Source organism: Melanostigma gelatinosum (assembly GCF_949748355.1).
Source record: "Melanostigma gelatinosum genome assembly, chromosome: 20".
NCBI classification, from domain to species: Eukaryota; Metazoa; Chordata; class Actinopteri; order Perciformes; family Zoarcidae; genus Melanostigma; species Melanostigma gelatinosum.
In genome coordinates, this window is record NC_136653.1 from 17023318 (window position 1) to 17043328 (window position 20011).

At 41.1% G+C, this 20011-nt stretch overlaps 2 protein-coding genes across 2 annotated transcripts; both read left to right on the forward strand.

The window, feature by feature from the left end:
- Positions 1 to 2343: 2343 nt before the first annotated feature.
- Positions 2344 to 7039, forward strand: lztfl1 (leucine zipper transcription factor-like 1). Its single transcript, XM_079291987.1, has 10 exons — positions 2344 to 2487; positions 2785 to 2909; positions 3071 to 3265; positions 5049 to 5106; positions 5536 to 5607; positions 5705 to 5770; positions 5869 to 5946; positions 6239 to 6415; positions 6575 to 6678; positions 6859 to 7039. Exons 1-10 carry the CDS (start codon positions 2485 to 2487, stop codon positions 6875 to 6877), a joined length of 897 nt encoding a protein of 298 aa, XP_079148113.1. The 5' UTR covers positions 2344 to 2484; the 3' UTR covers positions 6878 to 7039.
- A 6080-nt stretch (positions 7040 to 13119) lies between these two features.
- On the forward strand, positions 13120 to 16365 carry LOC306793815 (C-C chemokine receptor type 9-like). The gene is made up of 3 exons (XM_079291587.1): positions 13120 to 13184; positions 13312 to 13382; positions 15013 to 16365. Exons 1-3 carry the CDS (start codon positions 13181 to 13183, stop codon positions 16063 to 16065), a joined length of 1128 nt encoding a protein of 375 aa, XP_079147713.1. The 5' UTR covers positions 13120 to 13180; the 3' UTR covers positions 16066 to 16365.
- The last annotated feature ends 3646 nt before the right edge of the window (positions 16366 to 20011 follow it).

Genomic DNA, 20011 nt, shown 5'->3' on the forward strand with positions numbered 1-20011 from the left:
CCGTTTAAAAACTAGACAGATTACACCAAATAAACGTCCATACACATCAATAAGATCACATTATTAGAATGAACTTTCTTAGTAATCTCTGTGAATTGATCTGATGAAATGGAAACTGAATTGCACTATTTCTACCTCTGCATAGTTTGCTTCTTGATATCTTATAGGAAGTTGTAAAAACAGTTAATTCAACCTAAATTATTGTCATTATTATAAGCATGACTATTATTATGGCTAATAGTATTGTTCATTTGTTCTTTATATTTAATCATTTTACTTTTGCAGGTTTCCAGATATCAGTATCTATCTATCTATCTACCTATCTATCCATCGATCTATCTAGGTAAAAAAGAGGCACCTGGGGAAAGAAAGATGATTGTGCCCTCTAGGGGCACTGTCCCAACAATGCAGCAATATCTGTGCTATAATAGCAGTTTACACCAGTTGGGCCTACATGAAGACTGAGACCAGGACAAATATTAACTGGCCACACATACAGTCCTATACAGGCACATACACACATTTGTTCTATCACAGTGGCAAAAAAAATGGATTAAAATGATAGAAAAAGTAAATATATGTATATTAACTATCGTGTTTTCCTGTTATGTCCTTCCTACTGTACTACAACAGCTTAGTTAAAATACATCAATTGTTTGCTTTGCATACTTTTACTCTCTTGCAATGACCCACATTCTTCTACGATCGAATAACTTTGACACTTTGCTATAGTTGTTCACAGACCAGCTGTAGACATGACATCAACTAATCAACTCATGTTGGATCTGCCACAAGAGCTACGCAAATAATAAAAGTAACCACCATAGTCTAACTGACCACTGTAGAACATCCGCACCAACATATGGGATTGTAACAAAAACTAAGAAGGGTAATCTATTACTTGAGCCCTCCAGAATCTGGTGTCTAAAATTGTTAGTCACTCACTGCGATTGAAGGTAAAGGGGAAACATCTTGGTCTCTGTGGCTGACTGATGTTGCACAGTGAATTTGAGCGGGGCAGCACAGAGTGGTCACATTTTGAGGCATCTGATTCGGTGACCGACCATGTGCTGCCTGTTAGTCTAATTTAATTACAGCTAGAGACATGAGGGGAAACAACTTTTCCTTCTTTTTTCTGACCTCCTCAACAAAATTGATCGTGATGTCTTTTTGGCTTCAGTGACATGTTACAAGCAGACAATACAACAGAATCTCTGTGAAGTTTTTATTCAGCTCTCGTGCAGTCATATTAGTTTAACCGATAAAGAAGCAGCCACGATGAGTCCAATCAGTTAATCAATCGAATCATGTATTATAGCTGGGTGATTGTATTGTGAATATGTAAATTGCCCATACTGCTTAATACTATCCAAGTATATTTGCAGTATGGTTACACGTGAATACATGTTGGCATTTAAATAAATAAATAAATAAATAGATAGATAGATAGATAGATAGATAGATAGATAGATAGACAGATAGATAGATAGATAGATAGATAGATAGATAGATAGATAGATAGATAGATAGATAGATAGATAGATAGATAGATAGACAGATAGATAGATAGATAGATAGATAGATAGATAGATAGATAGATAGATAGATAGATAGATAGATAGATAGATAGATAGATAGATAGATAGATAGATAGATACTTTATTAATCCTGCAAGGGGAAATTAGTTTGCTACAGCAGCATTATGATACAGGTAAACAATAAAAGTAACAGAGCAAAAATATTGAGTATAAAAATGCACAATATAGACAATAAAATAGAATAATGTTAAATGAACTCACTAAACAGTAGTGCAAAGTTTAAATGAACAAAGTGCAACGGTTTTTTAACCAACAACAACAAATCATCTTAACCTTCTTGTACCTATAACTTGTTAACGGAGATGAAATAGTAAGACTTGGTGGCCATCATACCTTGACAAAAAATAAAAATGCACCTTTTTAAGAATGACAGACTATTTACTTGTGTGAACAGAGTAGCCTTGTATACAATTTATTGAAGCCTGTGATCACAATTAAATGTCTGTATGTCCTATTTATATGCTACTTTGTTATTCTGACAGTGTTATTTCAACAACATATCTTGTATTTTTTAGCAGCCATTCGAAACATAACTAGTTGTTTCATAATGTACGTAGCGCCGCTGAACGCACCCCCAGTAACCAAGGCAATGACGCTATTCTCCGTTACCAAGGCATTCTCAAGGCAAACACCAGCTGATCGCTATGCTAGCCAACCAGATAATCTTATAGCTATGATATAACCTCCGTGTAGCCTCTTCACCGAGCTGAACTATACTCACAAATAGTTTACTAAAACCCTCGACTCCAGTATATTACCATTAGCTTCTTGTCTGTTCGCTGCGCGGGCTAAATTAGAGGCTGAAACACCCTTTTTTCTGCCCCCTTTTGGATCATCTCAGGCTACAAGCTAGCTTAGTAACGTTGGCGTTAGCTGCACAGCCACCATGGTAAGTAGCTGCGATCATCTGCTGTTTTTTCTTTTGGTAGCCAAGCCACCTGTTTGCTTTTAGAAGTTAGCATGCTCATCATCTCACTCAGTTTCATATAAAGACAAGAAGGCAGATAGCAGTCATCCCCAAATATAGCACATTGTATGTGCAGGCTCATGTGAATAGGCCGTCACACATTAGCAGGGGGAAATCCTCTTCACGTTAGCTCATACGCTAGTCGTGGTTTCTATTACAGCCTCTCTCTCTCTGTCCATCTTTAACGTTACTCTTTTCTCTCTTCTTGTCTCCATGTAGGCTGAATTTGGGTTTAATGAACACCATCAGAATGAAGTCATCAATTACATGCGATTTGCACGTTCAAAGATGGTCCTGAGACTTAAGACCATTGACTCATGCTTTGAAGAACTCAAAGATAGCAGGTGACTGGTCATACTTACGTTTTTGTTGTTCTTTTGTATGTAAATTCATATTTTACTCACTGACTCATATTCAATAGAGGGGGAAGATATCATACACCGATGAAGTGCTTTTAGGTTGAGGTGGAGCTGTAATGTTCATGCATGCATGTTTCTCTCTGAAGGCTGGTGGAGGAAACCTTCACAGTGGACGAGGTGAAGGAGATGCTGGACGGGCTGCAGGCGGTGGTGCGTGGGGAGGTGGAGATGGAGCTCATCAACACAGCTCACACCAACGTGCTGCTGCTCAGGCAGCTCTTCTCACAGGCTGAGAAGTTTTACCTTCGACTGCAGAGCGATATCTCGGAGCTGGAGAACAGGTGAGCAGCGAGGAAGGAAGCAGAATCAGGCATTCCTGTTAGTTGTTGACTTTTGACGAAAAGGTGACCTGGTCAGGTTTACTGCCAAATGAGTACATCACGTTCTAATTCAGATGTTATACCGCACCTCTTGCAGCCTAAACGGCTTTGTGAGTTTTAAGGTCAAACAGAGTGCCACACCAAAGTAAGAAGTGTGCCAGGCCTCGAAACACACGATACCCCTTCATGTTCATGAGAATAACTCCTCCACTTTGTGCCACTTCCTCCTCAGGGCTGTTTAGGTTTAGATCTCGTGCATGTCACAGGTATGTATGCAGGGCATCAATGTCATTGCCAAGCCACATAGGCAATGACGATCTGACCCTTTTCTCCATTACAATGGTTTCTAGTGACGTTCATTTAGCTCGAAAACCACAACTGCTGCCACATTGTTGTTTACGTTTTAATGTCAGTTCACCCAAATCACAAAAATATCATACTTTGAGACTTCTACCAATACAATAGAGGCGAGAGCGGTATGAAGAATGTTGGCGAGAATGTTGATGAAACCAAAAAACTGAATTTAAAGAACCGAATAGCGATGTAACACCCCACAATGTATCATCTTGAGAAACAAGGACATTGTTTGTGGAATTAGACTTTGTATTTTTCAAATGAAATATTTGTTTTAGCCTCACAAAAAATGTCTTTTATAGTTTGGGTGACATAACTCTTTAATCCTTAAACAAAATTTAATTTGCAACTTTAATATTACATATTTTTATAGATTCACAATAATTTAAAAAATTGAATTTTAATAAAGTTCTTTTTTTTTTTACTGTCAATGACTATTAGCTGGTGAAATGCTGAAGTCGTACACAGTTTTGGGGCCACATGTGATGAAACAGAATTACCTAAAAGGAGTTTCTTGCTGTTGTTACCAAGCAAGGGGGCCAAGAGTGCGTCTTCATATTACAAGCCACCACATGCACACATGCACATGTGAAACCAGTAATAAAGATAAATCACATTTGAACTGTTGTCAGAGGGTACATTGCACTCTTGACATTTTGGTAAAGCATGTATTAAGGCTTTTTTGGCACACAGTGCACAAAATGTGCACTTTGCAGCTAAATGTCCTTAACATGTTATGAACTAACATGATATGAGCATATGTAAAGCTCTTTGTTTGAATGTACTTCTGTGATATTCAGGTGAACTTCACGCAACTTCTGACCTCCGTAACCTTTCACCTTGTTAAAACACTCAACTTGTTTTGGAAACGTTCTTTTGTTTGTAATGTGCACGTAGTGGGTGGATAAAGTGTGTTTTTTTCCTCTCACAGGGCTCAGCCCTACGTGACTGACACGGCGTACAAAGCAAGGAATACGCCCCATGTCACAGTCTACGTGTGTTCGGCTGCTTTTTAAAAACCACATATAAGCTTTCCAGAGAGCACTTCTGTTCACCACAAGCATAACGCTTATATCATAAGTGCTAAACTGCCAAATAGAAAAAAGGGCTGTTTACTCCTTGCCAAAGATACATAACTGCCAAATAGCATTTTTTATTTTTGTAACGTAGAAAAACAAAACATTGTAGTGGCAAGCTGACAGTTGTGTGAGGAGATCATCACATCGTTCATATTGTCAGATCAGTTCCAATCTGTGGCTCACAAAATATTGACAATATTACCTTTACATACTTTGTATTTTATAGATCGATTTCAAGCTTTTCGTATCTCCTTGCCTGTAATTTGATGAATTATTCTGCTGTCCAATTCTCTGCTTTTTTACCCATATAGGGAGCTGTTGGAACAAGTGGCTGAATTTGAGAAGACTGACTTTAAAACCACTAATAAGGTGAGTGTGCTGTAGCGCTTTACACAGCACAGTCAATAGTCATTAATCATGTGTTCAAAGGATATTTACACCCACATGGAATTCAGCAGCTAGAGTGCAATTGAAGTTGTCTTACATGTCGGGCCCCGTGCCCGTTCACGAGTAGCCGTGCGGTTAAGAAGTCACACATCACTGAGGTTGGCGTGTGGTTTCGCGACGCACTGTTAAAGGAAAACAAATCAGCATTGTAATACTATATGCTGCTCTTTCATGGGTTTGACTATTCACACCTTCTCAAAAGGTACACACCAGTCATCTTCACATTTATAAGGATATAAAAGCTTTATTTTTGCCATTACGTCTTACATACAGTAATATGACGGTATAAACAACATGTTTTAAGACTGTTCTGTCATTGTTTCCGTTGTAAAGTGTTTCCTTTATTCCCAGATAAACCAGGAAACAAGCAAAGTCAAGCTAGCACCGCTGAATGAAGGCGGGGTGTCTGAACTTCTGAACAAGGTCAAGAAATACATTGCATGAATTACATATTGAGTAATTGTTGTAAAAGTTATATTTATACACTCTTTCAACACCAATCTCAAATATTCGTTTCCAGGAGATAGTGAGACTACAGGAGGAAAATGACAAACTGAAAGCCAGGATGCGGACTTTAGAGTCACAGGTATAACAATCAGCCGTGCGTTTCTAAACACAGACACTTTTCTTCTGATTCGTGCACCAGTTTACATTGCAAACTCTCTGCTCTGATTCATTTCTGAGGCAATGAGTGCTCTGGATGAGAGAACCAAAGCAGAGAGAGCCCTGAAAGACGTTCAGACGGTGCAAGGTGACCAGCAGGTACTGTTTGGAGTTTGGCTTGGCAAAGTAGCGTCATCTTCATTTAGACTTTTTAAGTCTGCTCTCCATTCTACTACTTTTATTTTTGAACTCTTAATTTTGTTGCATCTGAACATTTGCTGTCATTTGGTTTCATCTGCTAACTTGGACCTCGAATGGTACGTACCCAGCCGACCAAAGTGTTGCTTTGGTCTCTCCCTGTGAATAGGAATAGGGTGTCGATTCTGTAGCAACAGCAATGATTGCCGTTCATTCCTTCTGAACTTCTACGCTGTTTCTTTTCCCCTTCAAGCTGGCTGCTCAATCCCAGGAGATCAGCAGTCTCGAGGGCACGGTGGCGGCTCTGAGATGTGACTATGAAAGGTCTCTTAGCGCCAACTCGGCCTCCCAGAAGGGTCTGCAGGAGAACCTGATCTCTGCCAAACATGATCTTCTGCGAGTGCAGGAGCAGCTGTCCTTGGCAGAGAAGGTGCGTCACTGTGGTTTTTACCTGCAACGGAGAGTAACCAGCATCTGAAGTTAACGCACGTCATACTGTTAATCAAACATGTCTATAGAAACAGCTGGTATTGCGTTCAGCTTCGGTTGCAGGTACTTTCATGTGTTTATTTACGTGTGTGGTGTGCAGGAGTTGGACAAGAAGTTCCAGCAAACTGCGGCCTACCGCAACATGAAGGAGATCCTGACCAAGAAAAATGAGCAGATCAAAGACATTAGAAAACGATTGCAGAGGTGAGCTTTAAGTGTAAAACATCGCTGGTCTCTCCAGAAGAGGAATGTTTTGTAAAACGAGCAGACACACCGGTATGGCCCTTCAAGTTCAGCCACTTTTGTGCTTGAAAAATTGGCTTTCATACCGAGATATTTGTCTAATTTCAGGTTTTTGACGCTGTTATTGCTCGTCTGTTTCAGATACGAGCCCAATGAATGAGTTCTACCCAAGACAACAGGTGTCCAGAGGGTTAGACAGCAACGAGAAACCACCGGTTCCACTGCTGCAAGGCAAGAGAGACAGAAAAAAGCAATTCTCCGGGGAATTGTTTATTCATGCTTTATCTGGCATCTTCAGTAATTATCGGCTTTAGTAAAGAGTGCGAGCAGAGCGGGGGGGGGGGGGGGGGGGTCGTCGGTACGCACCGCTGAGCACACTGATGAAGTAATGACAAACGATAGCCTTCTCCAGCTGTGCTTTTTTTTCCTACGTCCCAGTTGTGGAGCTGACTGACTGTAGCTGGCAGACTTCCCTCAGTGCTCTATGCAATTACTATCACGTCCCCGTTTAAAGAGGCCTTGTGCATTTGCTGAACTGGACAGATACGCACTGTCTGCCTGAAGCATTGCAGTCGTATCTATCAGATGGTTATCGGTGATATTTAGCTTTCTAGCACCGGGTAGTTGATCGTTGATATTTTGCTGATCGGTCTTCATTTTAGCAGTTGAGTTCGACCCAAGCCGGTGTGTTTATTAAGTCATATTTACCAACCTTCTGAGGTCAACCCCGCCTTCCCGAAAAATTGTATTGCATTTCACACACAGAATATTTCCAATGATGTGACATTCTGTGAAAGTCTGATCATCGAAAATATACCAAAACTTCTCGCATTTAGTTTTTTCTGCTCTTGCGTCATTGAATGACGTCGATGGTGATCTGGAATGACTTCCCTACACAAAGGGCATAGAATATTTTTGTCTGGAATCTTTAACTGTGTACTTTTCGTATTGCTGTGGGTGATGGCGTGTAAGAGAAAATGAACATATACATGATGTTCATGAAGTAATGCTCTTGTAGAGTATGATACAGCTACATTATATTATACTAGATGTTTGTATCGTGCAAAGTATGGGGTAATAAAAGCTGTTGACAATTAAACGTGTGTTCATTCTTAGTCATTGTTTTTTCACTTTAAGGTGTATTTAATCATATAAACACAAAGTACATTCACTGAAGAGTGAAGCTTTCAGACCTAGGATGTTATTCTAATATGTTCTGGCTGTGAAAATATCAGATCATAAATATGCCCTGTGAAAAACATGCCCAGGCTGTCTCTCTTCTCTGACCCACTGCATGCTGGGACACTGGCAATAAACAACAAACAAATGACAAACAGTTTGAAGAATAAATAGGACATAATGGATTGATTGTCTAGACTGACAACAAGGGGGCGCCAGACTGCAAAAATGCACATCATCTTAAAAGCCTCTCTGCATAAAGCATGACAAGCTGTGTACATGGGGATGTGTGATATTAGTGGCTAAATGTGGCCTGGATTGAGAAGAAGATTACGATGGATGCCCCAGGATGCCCCCGATACCTCGATCAGCATAAAGAGATATCTTTCATGGATTTTTTTCTCCTTTCTTTTGGATTATATTAGGAGAGAGAGAATACAATAAGACAAAAAGCCCTCCCCCTCTTGAACCGATTCAACATCAAGAAACCACAGAGGGCCACAGATTGTTAAATACATCCTCTCAAAACTCTGAATCAGCCTCCCGTTTATCAGCTGCACTTGTTTTTAATTCTACACATTAATTTACTTCATCTGCTTCCTTAGCTGTTTGAAGTGCCAAGAGAAAGAGCGCGTTGTTTTTGCATTGGTTGTGTTAACCAGAGTGGGTAGAGATAGTGGTCACCATGGTCACCAGCCCCCCCCCCCCCCCTGTTGTTTTCAGTGAAACTCTTGAAGCCACAGTCTGTCCTGAGTTGAACTTGTGTTGGTTTTGCATCATGTGCAGGACTTGTATGCATGGTGTAAAAAGGGGAGGAGGTGAAAGCAAACATACAATATTCTTTAAAAACCTGTTTGCTCTGCTGTCAAAAGATAAAAGATGTCGAATTTCTTATCAACCTGTTTATTGTATGTGTGTGCTTTGTACGTGTGAATTCACATTTGCGTGCGTGCATCTGTTTTCTATTAGCAGCATCAAAAGGAGAGACGGTCATGGGAAAGCTGCTCATCATTTCAGATGCAAATGCTGAACAGTTGTCTATCAGTGCATGCAATAAATCACAGCGAGCAGGTACACAGGAAGCGGTGACTTGTGTCTCTCGGTACCGAACTCGATCTGTCGCGCTGCTGACAGCTGTGTCGGTGACAGTACTTTCCCACAATATGGGCCAACTGTTAATACATAGCGGTGTACCCATTCACTGCAGCTTCCTGCTCAACGGCAAGGCATCAAAGGGGTTTTCTCACTTTCGCTCAGACAAAAGCTTCTGTTTAGTTTTTCTCCGGAATCACCGAGTCAACTTGTTGCTTGAGGAGAAATAGTTTCTGAATTCAAGGTGATGTCCAGAGTGATGTATGGTGTTAAAAAACAATGGTGGTGTGGTCGCTTTAATCTTTCGCTCCTTCATTAGAAATCCATATTGTGTGGCCAAAAAGATGCTGTCTTCTTGGGTTTCAATATTTCAGTACCACAAAGGAAGCAGAGACAGACTTCACTGTGCAGTACATTGTGTGTTCACTTCCTTAAAGTGAAACCATGTACGTTTTGAACAAAAATAACGCTTTCTTCCCCTTACAAATGTTACGTTGAATTCATAGGTAACAGAAAAGCGCACTCAGTAAAGTACAGATTCCCGACCACCTCTTTAATGTTTCATTGAATAAATACAAACCATAATTGTTTTGCCAAATCTAGAGAGGATCACGCGCAGGAACAGGACTCCAAACTGAAGCGTTTGTTGATCACTTGGCTCGGTTGGTTAAGTGGAGTGAGGAGACAGCAGTCGGTATAGAACGGTCAATAAAATGTGTTTTTCAAAAATTGTGAATCCCAATAACAACAAGAGGTCCTGGAGCATACAGTCATATATGTGCAGACAAAATATCAGGCTGATGGATCCAGCGGTAAGATTAGCTGTTGACAGACAGACAGATACACTACACACACACACACACACACACACACACACACACACACGCCTAACGCATGATCCCCTCATGGTTTACGCCTGCTGGAGATAATAAAACGTACCCTCATGGTGTTTAAAGTTTGCAAACTTAAAATACATTTAGCTATACAACATACTTGATGCCTCTTCTCTACGTGTGCAGTTGTTACACGATGTCTATTTACCACTGTTGTGTAATTGTAAATTGGAGTCTCCAGTGACCCCAGCACCAGTGTTATACCATTTATACTTCTATATCTTTAGGAGAAGTTCTGCGACAAGTATTCCAAGGTCGAGGATAAACACGTAGATGTAATATTTGTGGTTTATTTTCCCCACAGATATTCTGCGATTGCCTCCATCTCTGTGACTCACCCACTGGCTCCTCAGCTGTACCTGCTGAGCACAAGGCCTTGGCGACATCCACGTGTGTTGTGACAGAGGCCCGTGCCCGTCAGGAGGCATGTTATTAAGGCTATAAAAGGTTATGCGAGTTCTCAGCTACCAGGAGCTCAATATCTTTAATCTAAGCGTGCAACTTGCAAAAAATGTGGCACAGAACAGATTAACAGATATCAGCTATTTCAGTCACCTCTGAGAATTGTTGAGCGATACCTTTCCATGAAATCGCATATCTACAACATACCGTATACATTGAGTTCAGCAAATGACTCAACACCCTGAAGCTGGCTTCTGTATCATTTTATTTCTATGATGCTATGATGCAGAACCACGTGTGATTAGCATGTGATACCCGATGAAAAACTGCTGAATGAGTTGTGCGGGCTGCTGTTTGTGGGAACATGAAGATACATCTGGAGAGGTGTCATCATTTTCAACATCATTCGTGGCCCAGTATCTCAAATAAGGACTGTATATGTGATCAGTTTGTGAGTGTCGGTCGTACCGATTTCCGGTTTGAGTCAGCATATATACACTCACCTCAGAGACATCAGTTCATGCAGAGCACGCCAAGTAAACCTCCCACTTCCTATGAAACCTAAAACAGGGAACTTATTATTATTTGGGAAACTTATTGACGTGCCTTGTTAAAAGAGATGACGCTATAGCTGAAAATGCAACATACAGACTGCTGTACTAATTAGACGGAAGGTTTTCCCCTTTTGCCTTTTGTCATCCTGCACGTCAACCTGTCAAGTAGCTGAAACCATACTGCTTGCATCGTCCCATACTGGTGACCAATTCATGGCTTCTCAACTTTTTCTCACATGTGAAACTATTTTCGGCCTGTCAGGTCATACGAATTGACTGTAAACATGTATATCAGGAGGCATGTCAAAATGAAAGTTATATTATGTAGAATATGACGACAGTAGAGGTTGATCTGATGAAGAATTGCCCCTTTTTCTGTCATTGTGACTCTGTAACAGGGGTAATAAAGGCTTGTATTATTCACATGTGACCGTGGGATCATAAGTGCGTCGTCAAATCCAATTGTTGACACAATTTTTCTCTCCATACATAAAAAGTTATCCCAAAGACAGACCATGAAATATCTCAGTCAGAATAAGCAGTTAAAATCAGTTCCCAACAACAACAAAGATTAAAATGCCTCATTGTGTTTCTATAATCTTCAGCTTGGGACCTGAACTCATCGTCATTTCTTTCTGCAAGGGAGCGAAGTTGTGACTGTACTGTATTGCCCCACGCTGTGTTTTGTGTGCTCACAGATCAGAACAATGAGGTCAATTCGCTGCACTTCTGCAGTTAGCGATGCTGTGTGAGTGAAACCTCTCAGTCCACCACTTTCTTCAAACAGCTTGTTCCCAGAAGGAAAACGCTCATCTGATCATGACACAGCCGTTTCCCTCTGCCTCACTGTGAGCAAAACCGAGAAACGCAACCGGCATTTGGTCGAAATCTGAAGAGCTGGTGGCCCACACGCTCCGCATCGCCATCTTCACAATATGCTAAAAGTTATATCAGGCCAGGAAGTGAAACAGAGACGATAGCGCCACACTCCAGTCCTTCACAAGGGCCAAAACAGCCCCCCAAGAGAAACAGACACAGGAAACAACCAAACAAGTGATTGAAGCTCTTCTCTTGACTAATAAAGACTTTAAAACCATGTCATCACTTTGTAAACTCAGCTTTGTTCGGGTTTCAGGTTATGCAGTTGGTGTGACGGGGACTTTCTACCTTGCCGTGTTTTGAAGTGTGGTCAGCGATGTGACTACTAGTCATGATATTCATTTCCCTTTTCTCTTGTCAACACCAATGAACTTTGCATTTCCCTATCGTCACACAAAGATACTTCTTTTTTTAAAAACATGTCACATGAATGCAATTTTAACTTGGAAGCAATAGACACGTGATATGAGGCTATTGCGTGTGTTGGTATTGCAGTGCCTATATGCTGCTGTATGAACAGGACTTATAGTTTAATTTAACTTGGATAGAACAAACTCAAATCCAGGTTAAAGGCATAGTTTGACATTTGGGGAAATGGTTCTAGGTTCATATTTACTGTGCAGACAGAGGATCGATCTTTTCATCCAACTCTCAGCAAGACAGAAAATAATTGACCAAAAGGTTGATTTGTTCCTTTAAATTAACTTTAACAAGTTGGGCCCTTGATCTCATGATAGAAGGGGATGTTGTTTCATCACCGCTGACTTGAAATAGAAAATTGAAACGTCTCAAAAAGACTTCCCTCACACCGTTGACGTGTCTATCCAGTAAGACATTTCAAAGGAAAGATAACTGTTGCTTGGACAGTCATCTTAGGCCACACTGTCTGAGCTGGAAGTGTAACTATGGCGCTGACAACATCTCAACATTGACTACCTCCTCCAGATGTGAGCTTTAATCACACCTCATGGTTTTCAGTTTCATGCATCACTCATCTGTGGTGTTAAGTGCTCCACCTGTGTACACACAGTGTGTCAAAAACAGGCTTTGACTTGATAAAACTTAAAATCGGCTGTGGAAGGAATGTGGGTGCGTTGTTTTGGTTCTAGTTTGATGGACATGGCTCACTGGGTTGAGTCTAAAAGTCACCGCTTCCCCATGAAAATCTGGCACAATGTTCAAAGATGATATTTGGAAAGAAGTTGCCTTTTAATTCAATGCATACTTTATATATATATATAGCTGTGTTTAGGGTAAGAAATCTAGAGCACAAAGGGTCGTGTGTGGTTTGTTGTCTGCAGACGGAGGAGATGGATGATATGATTCAGCACGTGATCCATGTGGTTAAAGGGAAACCATATAAGCTGGTGAAGCTGTGTCTGTATGTCAAAGTTACCAGTTGTACTACCAGACGAAAAAAACAGAACTGTGACTGAGAGGCTGCTCCCTTCGTCTCATCACTCAATGGGTAAGTTATTTGTTGCACTGCTACACCACTGTAGAGGATGAAGGGGAGCATTTTCCATTGAACGGTTAATATTATATTTCTTTTTTTTTTTTACAAGTGTGTTGTACTAATATCCTGTTCTTTGTAGATAACATGGAAGAGACATTTACAGCTTATATGACCACAGGAACTGTTTCTGCTGGAACTGATTATGGAACTGTAAGTATTAATTTGAGATCATTTTCTGTAGCCACGACACAACAATGAAACAGTGGTATCGTAGATTTTGGTGTCTGATTAGTTTTGACTGCTCACAAATAGAGAAACAAACTTGCATGTGTGTTTGTTTGTGCTGTAGTATTTACAGTATGCTTTTAAAGAACACCATATGGTGAAGGTTCATCTTCAGGTTGCCGTGTGAACAAAGCCATGTCAGTGCTGTTTATTAAATACGATGTGTTAGATACTCTTTATTATCTATAAATCACACAGGGGGAAAAAGAATACAAGGTGTTATGATTGATTGTAATCATTTAAAAGTATCTAATAATAATAACAATAATGCATTTTATTTGTAATGCACTTTTCATTTAAAAGACATCTCAGAGTGCCACAGAGCCAGTACATAGTAAAAACATAGTAAAAAAACATAATTAAAACATAGTTAAAAGAAACTATAATAAAACAACTAGTAAGCATAAAAAAACTAAATAAAACAAAGTGCCATGTGAAAAGTCTTGGTGAGATTTCAAGAAATAAGATGGAATATTTAGGCATTTCAAATTAAAACACAGATCTTGAAATGAGCTAGCTATATTTCACTAGTACTAGGAAGAGCCATATAATTAGCCTGTAATGCCAAAAAGTGTCAAGAGTTTTTTCAAGATGCACCGTCTGAAAACAAGTATTGTCTCACTGCAATGTTACTTGTTAGGTGATTGTGTCTCATATTAAGTGTTTTGAGATATTTTGACGAGTAATTAGACAAAAACACTCGGTAAGATTGGGTTTTTGCAGTGCAGTAGATGTACAGTATCTACAGCACACATCTGTAGGATGTTCACATTCACAGCCGCATCAGCGTCAAATGTTCCATCGTTTGAGAAAACCTAAGTCTCCGCTTCACTCGCTGCTTATCTTTGCCCTAAATCTAAACGTGATGCTTCTGGGGGTACTGGGTTCTGCTGCGTGCCCCTTTCTGGAGCCCCTCAAGATCGGTTACCCCCCCCCCCCAGGCTTGGATAGCAGCAGGAAGTTGTGCAGTGGTGATGTGGTTTCTCCTGCACAGACAAAACACCTGCACCTGAGAGCAATTTTTTATTTTTTTTTGCACGCTCTGGTTAGCATGTACGTCACCGACCGCTTTTGATGTCATATCACTGTGTCCTCACTAGAAGCATGTTATGGTGAGAAACCCTGACAGCAGTTGGGTAAGAAGGACAGGAAATGAAAAGGGAGAAAAAAAGACAGTACTCTGATCTTGTACTTAAGTAAAAGTAACAGTAGTAGAAATATTTACATTTCTATTTATTTTTAAATATATACACTATGCAGCTTGTGGATTTCAGCAAGAGTTATCTTTATCCTTAATAATACATTGTACTTTATTTGGTTATATTTTGTATTATTACTCAAAATCTGCAAAGTAACTGGTAACCAAAGGTATCAAATACATTTACTGGAGTACAAAGTACAATATTTGCCTCTGAGATGTAGTGGAGTAGAAGTATATAGCAGCAGAAAGTGGAAACACTGATTTAAAGTGCAAAGTACAGTACTTGAGTAAATGTAATTCGTTAAAAAAACCTCTTTAATATCGAATCAGCTGATAAGTTTTTGTTTTCGACAGGAGGAGACGTCTGACTACTCAGAGGACTACGGTCCAGAGAACTCAGGCATGTGTGACAGAAGCTGGGTCAGGGATTTCCGTGGGCAGTACGAACCACCTCTCTTCTGGATCATCTTCCTCCTTGGCGCCGTGGGTAACCTGATGGTGGTTTGGATCTACACCACTGTGCGCAACCGTCTTAAAACCATGACCGACGTGTACCTGCTGAACCTGGCCATCGCTGACCTCCTCTTCCTGTGCATGCTGCCCTTCTGGGCTGTCGATGCCACCAAGGGCTGGGACTTTGGCATCGGTCTCTGCAAAATTATTTCAGCGGTCTATAAAATCAACTTCTTCAGCAGCATGCTCCTGCTCACCTGCATCAGCGTGGACCGCTACATTGCTATTGTACAAGTCATCAAGGCCCAGAACCTGAAGAAAAAGAGGCTGTTCTACAGCAAACTTGCCTGCCTGGGTGTCTGGTTTGTCTCCACTCTCCTGGCCCTCCCTGAGTTCATCTTCGCCCAGGTGAAGACGGACCGAAACGGGCAATCCCTCTGTACTCTGGTTTACTGGAACAACGCGTACAACCGCACGAAGATCCTGGTTCTGTCCCTGCAGATCTGCGTGGGCTTCTTCCTTCCTCTACTAGTCATGTTGTTTTGTTACTCAGTCATCATTCGCACACTTCTGCAGGCCAAGAGCTTTGAAAAGCACAAGGCCCTACGCGTCATCTTTGCTGTGGTGTTTGTGTTTGTTCTCTCTCAGCTGCCTCACAATAGTCTGCTGATAATGGAGGCCATGCAGGCAGCTAATACTACCATCACCAATTGTAACATTATAGCTCGGTCCGATGTAGCTGGACAGATCGCCAAGAGCCTGGCGTTCACTCACGCCTGCCTGAACCCATTCCTGTACGTCTTCATAGGAGTGCGGTTCAGACAAGACCTCCTGAGGATTGTGAAGATGTGTGCTGGCTGTCTGGGCAAAGGAGAGCTCAGTAAATTACAGGCAGTTCCCAAACGTCCCTCTGTCATGTCAGACACTGATACTACCCCTGCCCTTTCCATATAAAAAGGCAGATTTTCCTAAAATCCTAAACCTGAGCCGAGTTCAACATGATCATATCTACTTTTCTTCATAAGCATTAGTTGCCACTAACAGAGCAACGATAAAATGTACAACTTTGAAAGAAAAATGCTGTTTGGAGTTGACATTCATATTCACAATCACAATTGATCTGGAGTCACTGTATAAACTGTATATTCGTGTAAATACGTTTTTTTAAGCGTTTGTATTCTTGCATTCTTTTCATCATGTATTTGTCGTGTGCTGCTGTAACTGAATAAAAAAAACAAAGTATTGTAATTTAGATTTTCACATAAAAAACATCAATTAAAAAATGACAAAAGCAGGCTGCAGATTTCTTGATTGCTTTTCCGCACAAAGAAAAGGGAACTTTTAACAGTCGTTACAAGCAGATACTACAAAACGAAAGCGGTGGTAAGTGTTGACATAGACAGTTCATCTATTGTACGTGGGAAAATATTTGAGTACTTTCAGTGGGGGGAACGTGAATATGGCCTGTTCAATCCACAATGCTTTCGATCTGACGAGACGTCCTGCTGTCGACAGACTGTGCAGACACTGTTAACTGTTGAACCTTGTCTGGCTATGACTTGCCGGTTTCACAGTGGATGCCAACGGATGCCCAGTCAAACTGGCATGAAAGAGGTTTCCCACAATCTCCTCACAACGGTTGTAGCACAGAGACAGACATGTGTCACTGCCTGAAAAAAAAACTTTCCCTGTTCAGCCACAACTTTCCAAGTGATGGATTTCAGTTTCACCAACATCAAAAAGAGGCAAACTGAATCCACACAATCTACACGAAATTTAACGCACAAGTTAGCAGAAGTTATTACTTTTCTGACATGTGCCGGCGAACATCAAAGCCTAATGCAAGGACCCAAGATATCAGGAGAATAAACAATCACACCATTACATAGCACCAGTTAAACCTGCCTTGGTATAACCATAACAGCATCAGGGAGTTTCAACAAGGCAATCCGCTAAAAGAAAAATAAATAAAGGAAAACCTCATAAATCCATTAAAGGGCCAGTGAGTAGCATTTATTGGATCTTTTTGCAGCTTTTTCGCATCTATTTGCAGAAATGGAATATAATATGACCTTAAAATGAGACGTTTATATCTAGGGATGGAGCTGGTCCTCTTAACAGAGTCTGCTGTGTTGCACAAACCAAACACTGGCTCTCGAGAGGGCCATTTGTATTTTCACATAGGCCACCGTAGTTCCTCTGCTTGCTTGGCACGCGCGAGCAATATCAGTTGGTTGCAATCTTCAACCTCACCTCTAGATGCCGCCAAATCATACACACTGGCCCTTTAAGAGAAAATGTTTAAGTTTTAAATTCCAATTAAAATTCAGCCTATGGCTCTGTTGGTAGTAAACTCAGTCATCATAGCTACTCGTTAGGACAAACATCCAACAGAATCTTTACATGCAGAATTACACATGACACAAATGCATGGAGAGCAAAATGAGGCACTGATTCAAAAGAAAGCACTCAAATACCTTCAATCCAGTGCCTATAGACACCCTCCACTCCAAAGCCCTCCAAACCCGAGAGAGAGAGAGAGAGAGAGAGAGAGAGAGAGAGAGAGAGAGAGAGAGAGAGAGAGAGAGAGAGAGAGAGAGAGAGAGACCCATGGCAGTTGGTACTGAGGTTAACTGCCCTCTCTGGGGACACTGAACAGTCTCACAACAACTCTGCTCTCCAAACACCAGTCAAAGTAAACCAAATTATAACGCAGTATAGATAAACCCATTTGTACCATTGGAAAGAAGAAACTAAAAGCCAAAAGAGATTATGCATTGGCAGAATATCTCTGTACCGTCAGAAACACATCAGACAGTTGATGCTTGGGCAACACTGTTCTTGAAACTTTCAAACTTTCATTTTTATTTGTGTCCAGCGTTCCATGTCTCTCTGACGGGTGAGCTGTGGGCTATGAGCCGTGTCATATAATCACAGCTTCACGACACCCACAAACAGAAGCGGCTGGCGTCAATCTGATGACAATCTGACATTAGGCAACACAAAGCTTCAACGCTGAGATTTGAGGCTGGGATTATGGCTGGTTGTGTTTATCTCCATGACATAAAAAAAAAATAAAAAACCTGTCCTGTCTTGTTATACCACAACAAAAACTTTAAGCATTTAACCCACCCAAAGCATGATGCTATGAAGCCCCCACGGACCTCGAGAGGCAATAGTGAGTATCAAATGATACTGCCTAATGTGTATTGACGCATATAAAGATGAGGGCAAAAGACAGACGGAGGAAGACAAAAGAGAGGAACATCATAAAGTACATGACAGCTACAGTCTCACACATCGACTGTAAAAAAAACAAAAGCCGGTGTTATTGTGGTCACTGAGGTTAGCACCAGACTATTGCAGCCTACCTGCTGAATTCAGGTGAGACCACAGACGCACGCTCTTTCATTTCCCTGCCTTGTACTGCTTCTTCATCCTCTCACGACAGGAAACCCTCAGTCAAGTCAATAACAACGTGCTGCTGTGTAAGTGCCGAGGCCTGGCAGCGAGTGTCCGTGGGGACCCTGGCACACGTCTTGAATGCGTCTCAGTTGTTTCAATGCTGATGGCCACGTTACCATCTAGCACACCTTTAGCATATTCCGAATACATTTGTGTCTTCCAGTTTAATCGACTGACTTTGATTCTTGTGTGTAAACTTAATATGAAATGTATTGAATCCACCGTGTGGTTCACATCCCTCAGTTCATCTCGAGTCCAGCCAGGAGAAGTGTGTCTCGTGACTTTTTAAAAAGGAGAAACTGCAGTGTTGTGCGTCATACCCTGTTGCAAAATGCAATTTATCTTCTTGTTTCAAAAGGAATGTTGACAGTAATCAGATTGGATGTGGCCTGTTTAAAATGAGACATGATCAAATGTGGTAAACCCTGAATGCTATTGCCTCACATTTGTATCTATTGTATTAGATTGCCTTCCATATCTATTTTGTCTGATGTCACTGTCTATTACTGCAGAGAAAAGATGTATTGAATCCTTAATGTTCATTTATCAGGAAATAGTGATTTGTGAAATTGTTGTTCAGGCTTGATGTCTTTTTCCCTTTTCCTCAGTATTCAGTCTAGTTTGTATTTACCACAATATGGACTTAGAGAAACAGAATGACTCAACCATTAATCAATCACTTTTTAGGTTTCTGGTGACTTTTGCGTATGCACCTCCTGCATCAACGTCTGTATTAAAAGCATCAAACAGACTGCACAGTGTGAGCTTTCCTTTCATTAAATCCACCACATGGTGGCGGCGCTTGCACAGCATAGCGAGCCTGGTGTGGTTTAGGATTCAGTGAGCCACCAGCAAAACACACACACCATGAAAATGAAACTTACCCCATCTAGTGGCGGTCTCGATGGGAGGCCAAGTCTGGGGGGGGGGGGGGGGGGGGGTTGGACATCAAAGCTTCAAGTTCAAGAAGTTTTGTCTTGTTCTCGCAACACAATCTCCTTCCCGACGAGCGAGACAAGCAGATTGATCGTACACTGCATTACTAATATTCCATCTTCCTCATTATCCCACAACTGAAGCACCATAGTAATCGCCACTGGGGAAAACAGTAAAAAGTCAAAACCCAGCAGGTCTGGACTTCGTTGTGAAGAATACGAAAGACTCACAAGTAGAGCAGCACCTGTGGTTTGGGAGCATCCCATCCATCTTTTCTGCACAGGGGGGAATTGTGAGTGTGAGTGTGAGGGGAGGAACAAGAGGGAGGACGTGGTGGAGTCTGTGAGTAATAGGAGAGACAAAGTAAGCATATGTGACCCATTGACATTGAGCAGGGCCGGTTTCAACTGGCCAATGGTCTGATCCCGTGGACCACAGAAGGTCTCGGGGATGATGGCTTATGTATCAAAAACACACACGATTTACTACAATAGCAAGT

Bases quoted from the DNA above. Each gene is read 5' to 3' on its own strand.
- lztfl1 (XM_079291987.1), top strand. The intron at 5,107-5,535 runs GTGAGTGTGCTG...CTTTATTCCCAG, and splicing joins ACTTTAAAACCACTAATAAG to ATAAACCAGGAAACAAGCAA. The intron at 5,771-5,868 runs GTATAACAATCA...TTCATTTCTGAG, and splicing joins TGCGGACTTTAGAGTCACAG to GCAATGAGTGCTCTGGATGA.
- LOC306793815 (XM_079291587.1), top strand. The intron at 13,383-15,012 runs GTAAGTATTAAT...TGTTTTCGACAG, and splicing joins CTGGAACTGATTATGGAACT to GAGGAGACGTCTGACTACTC.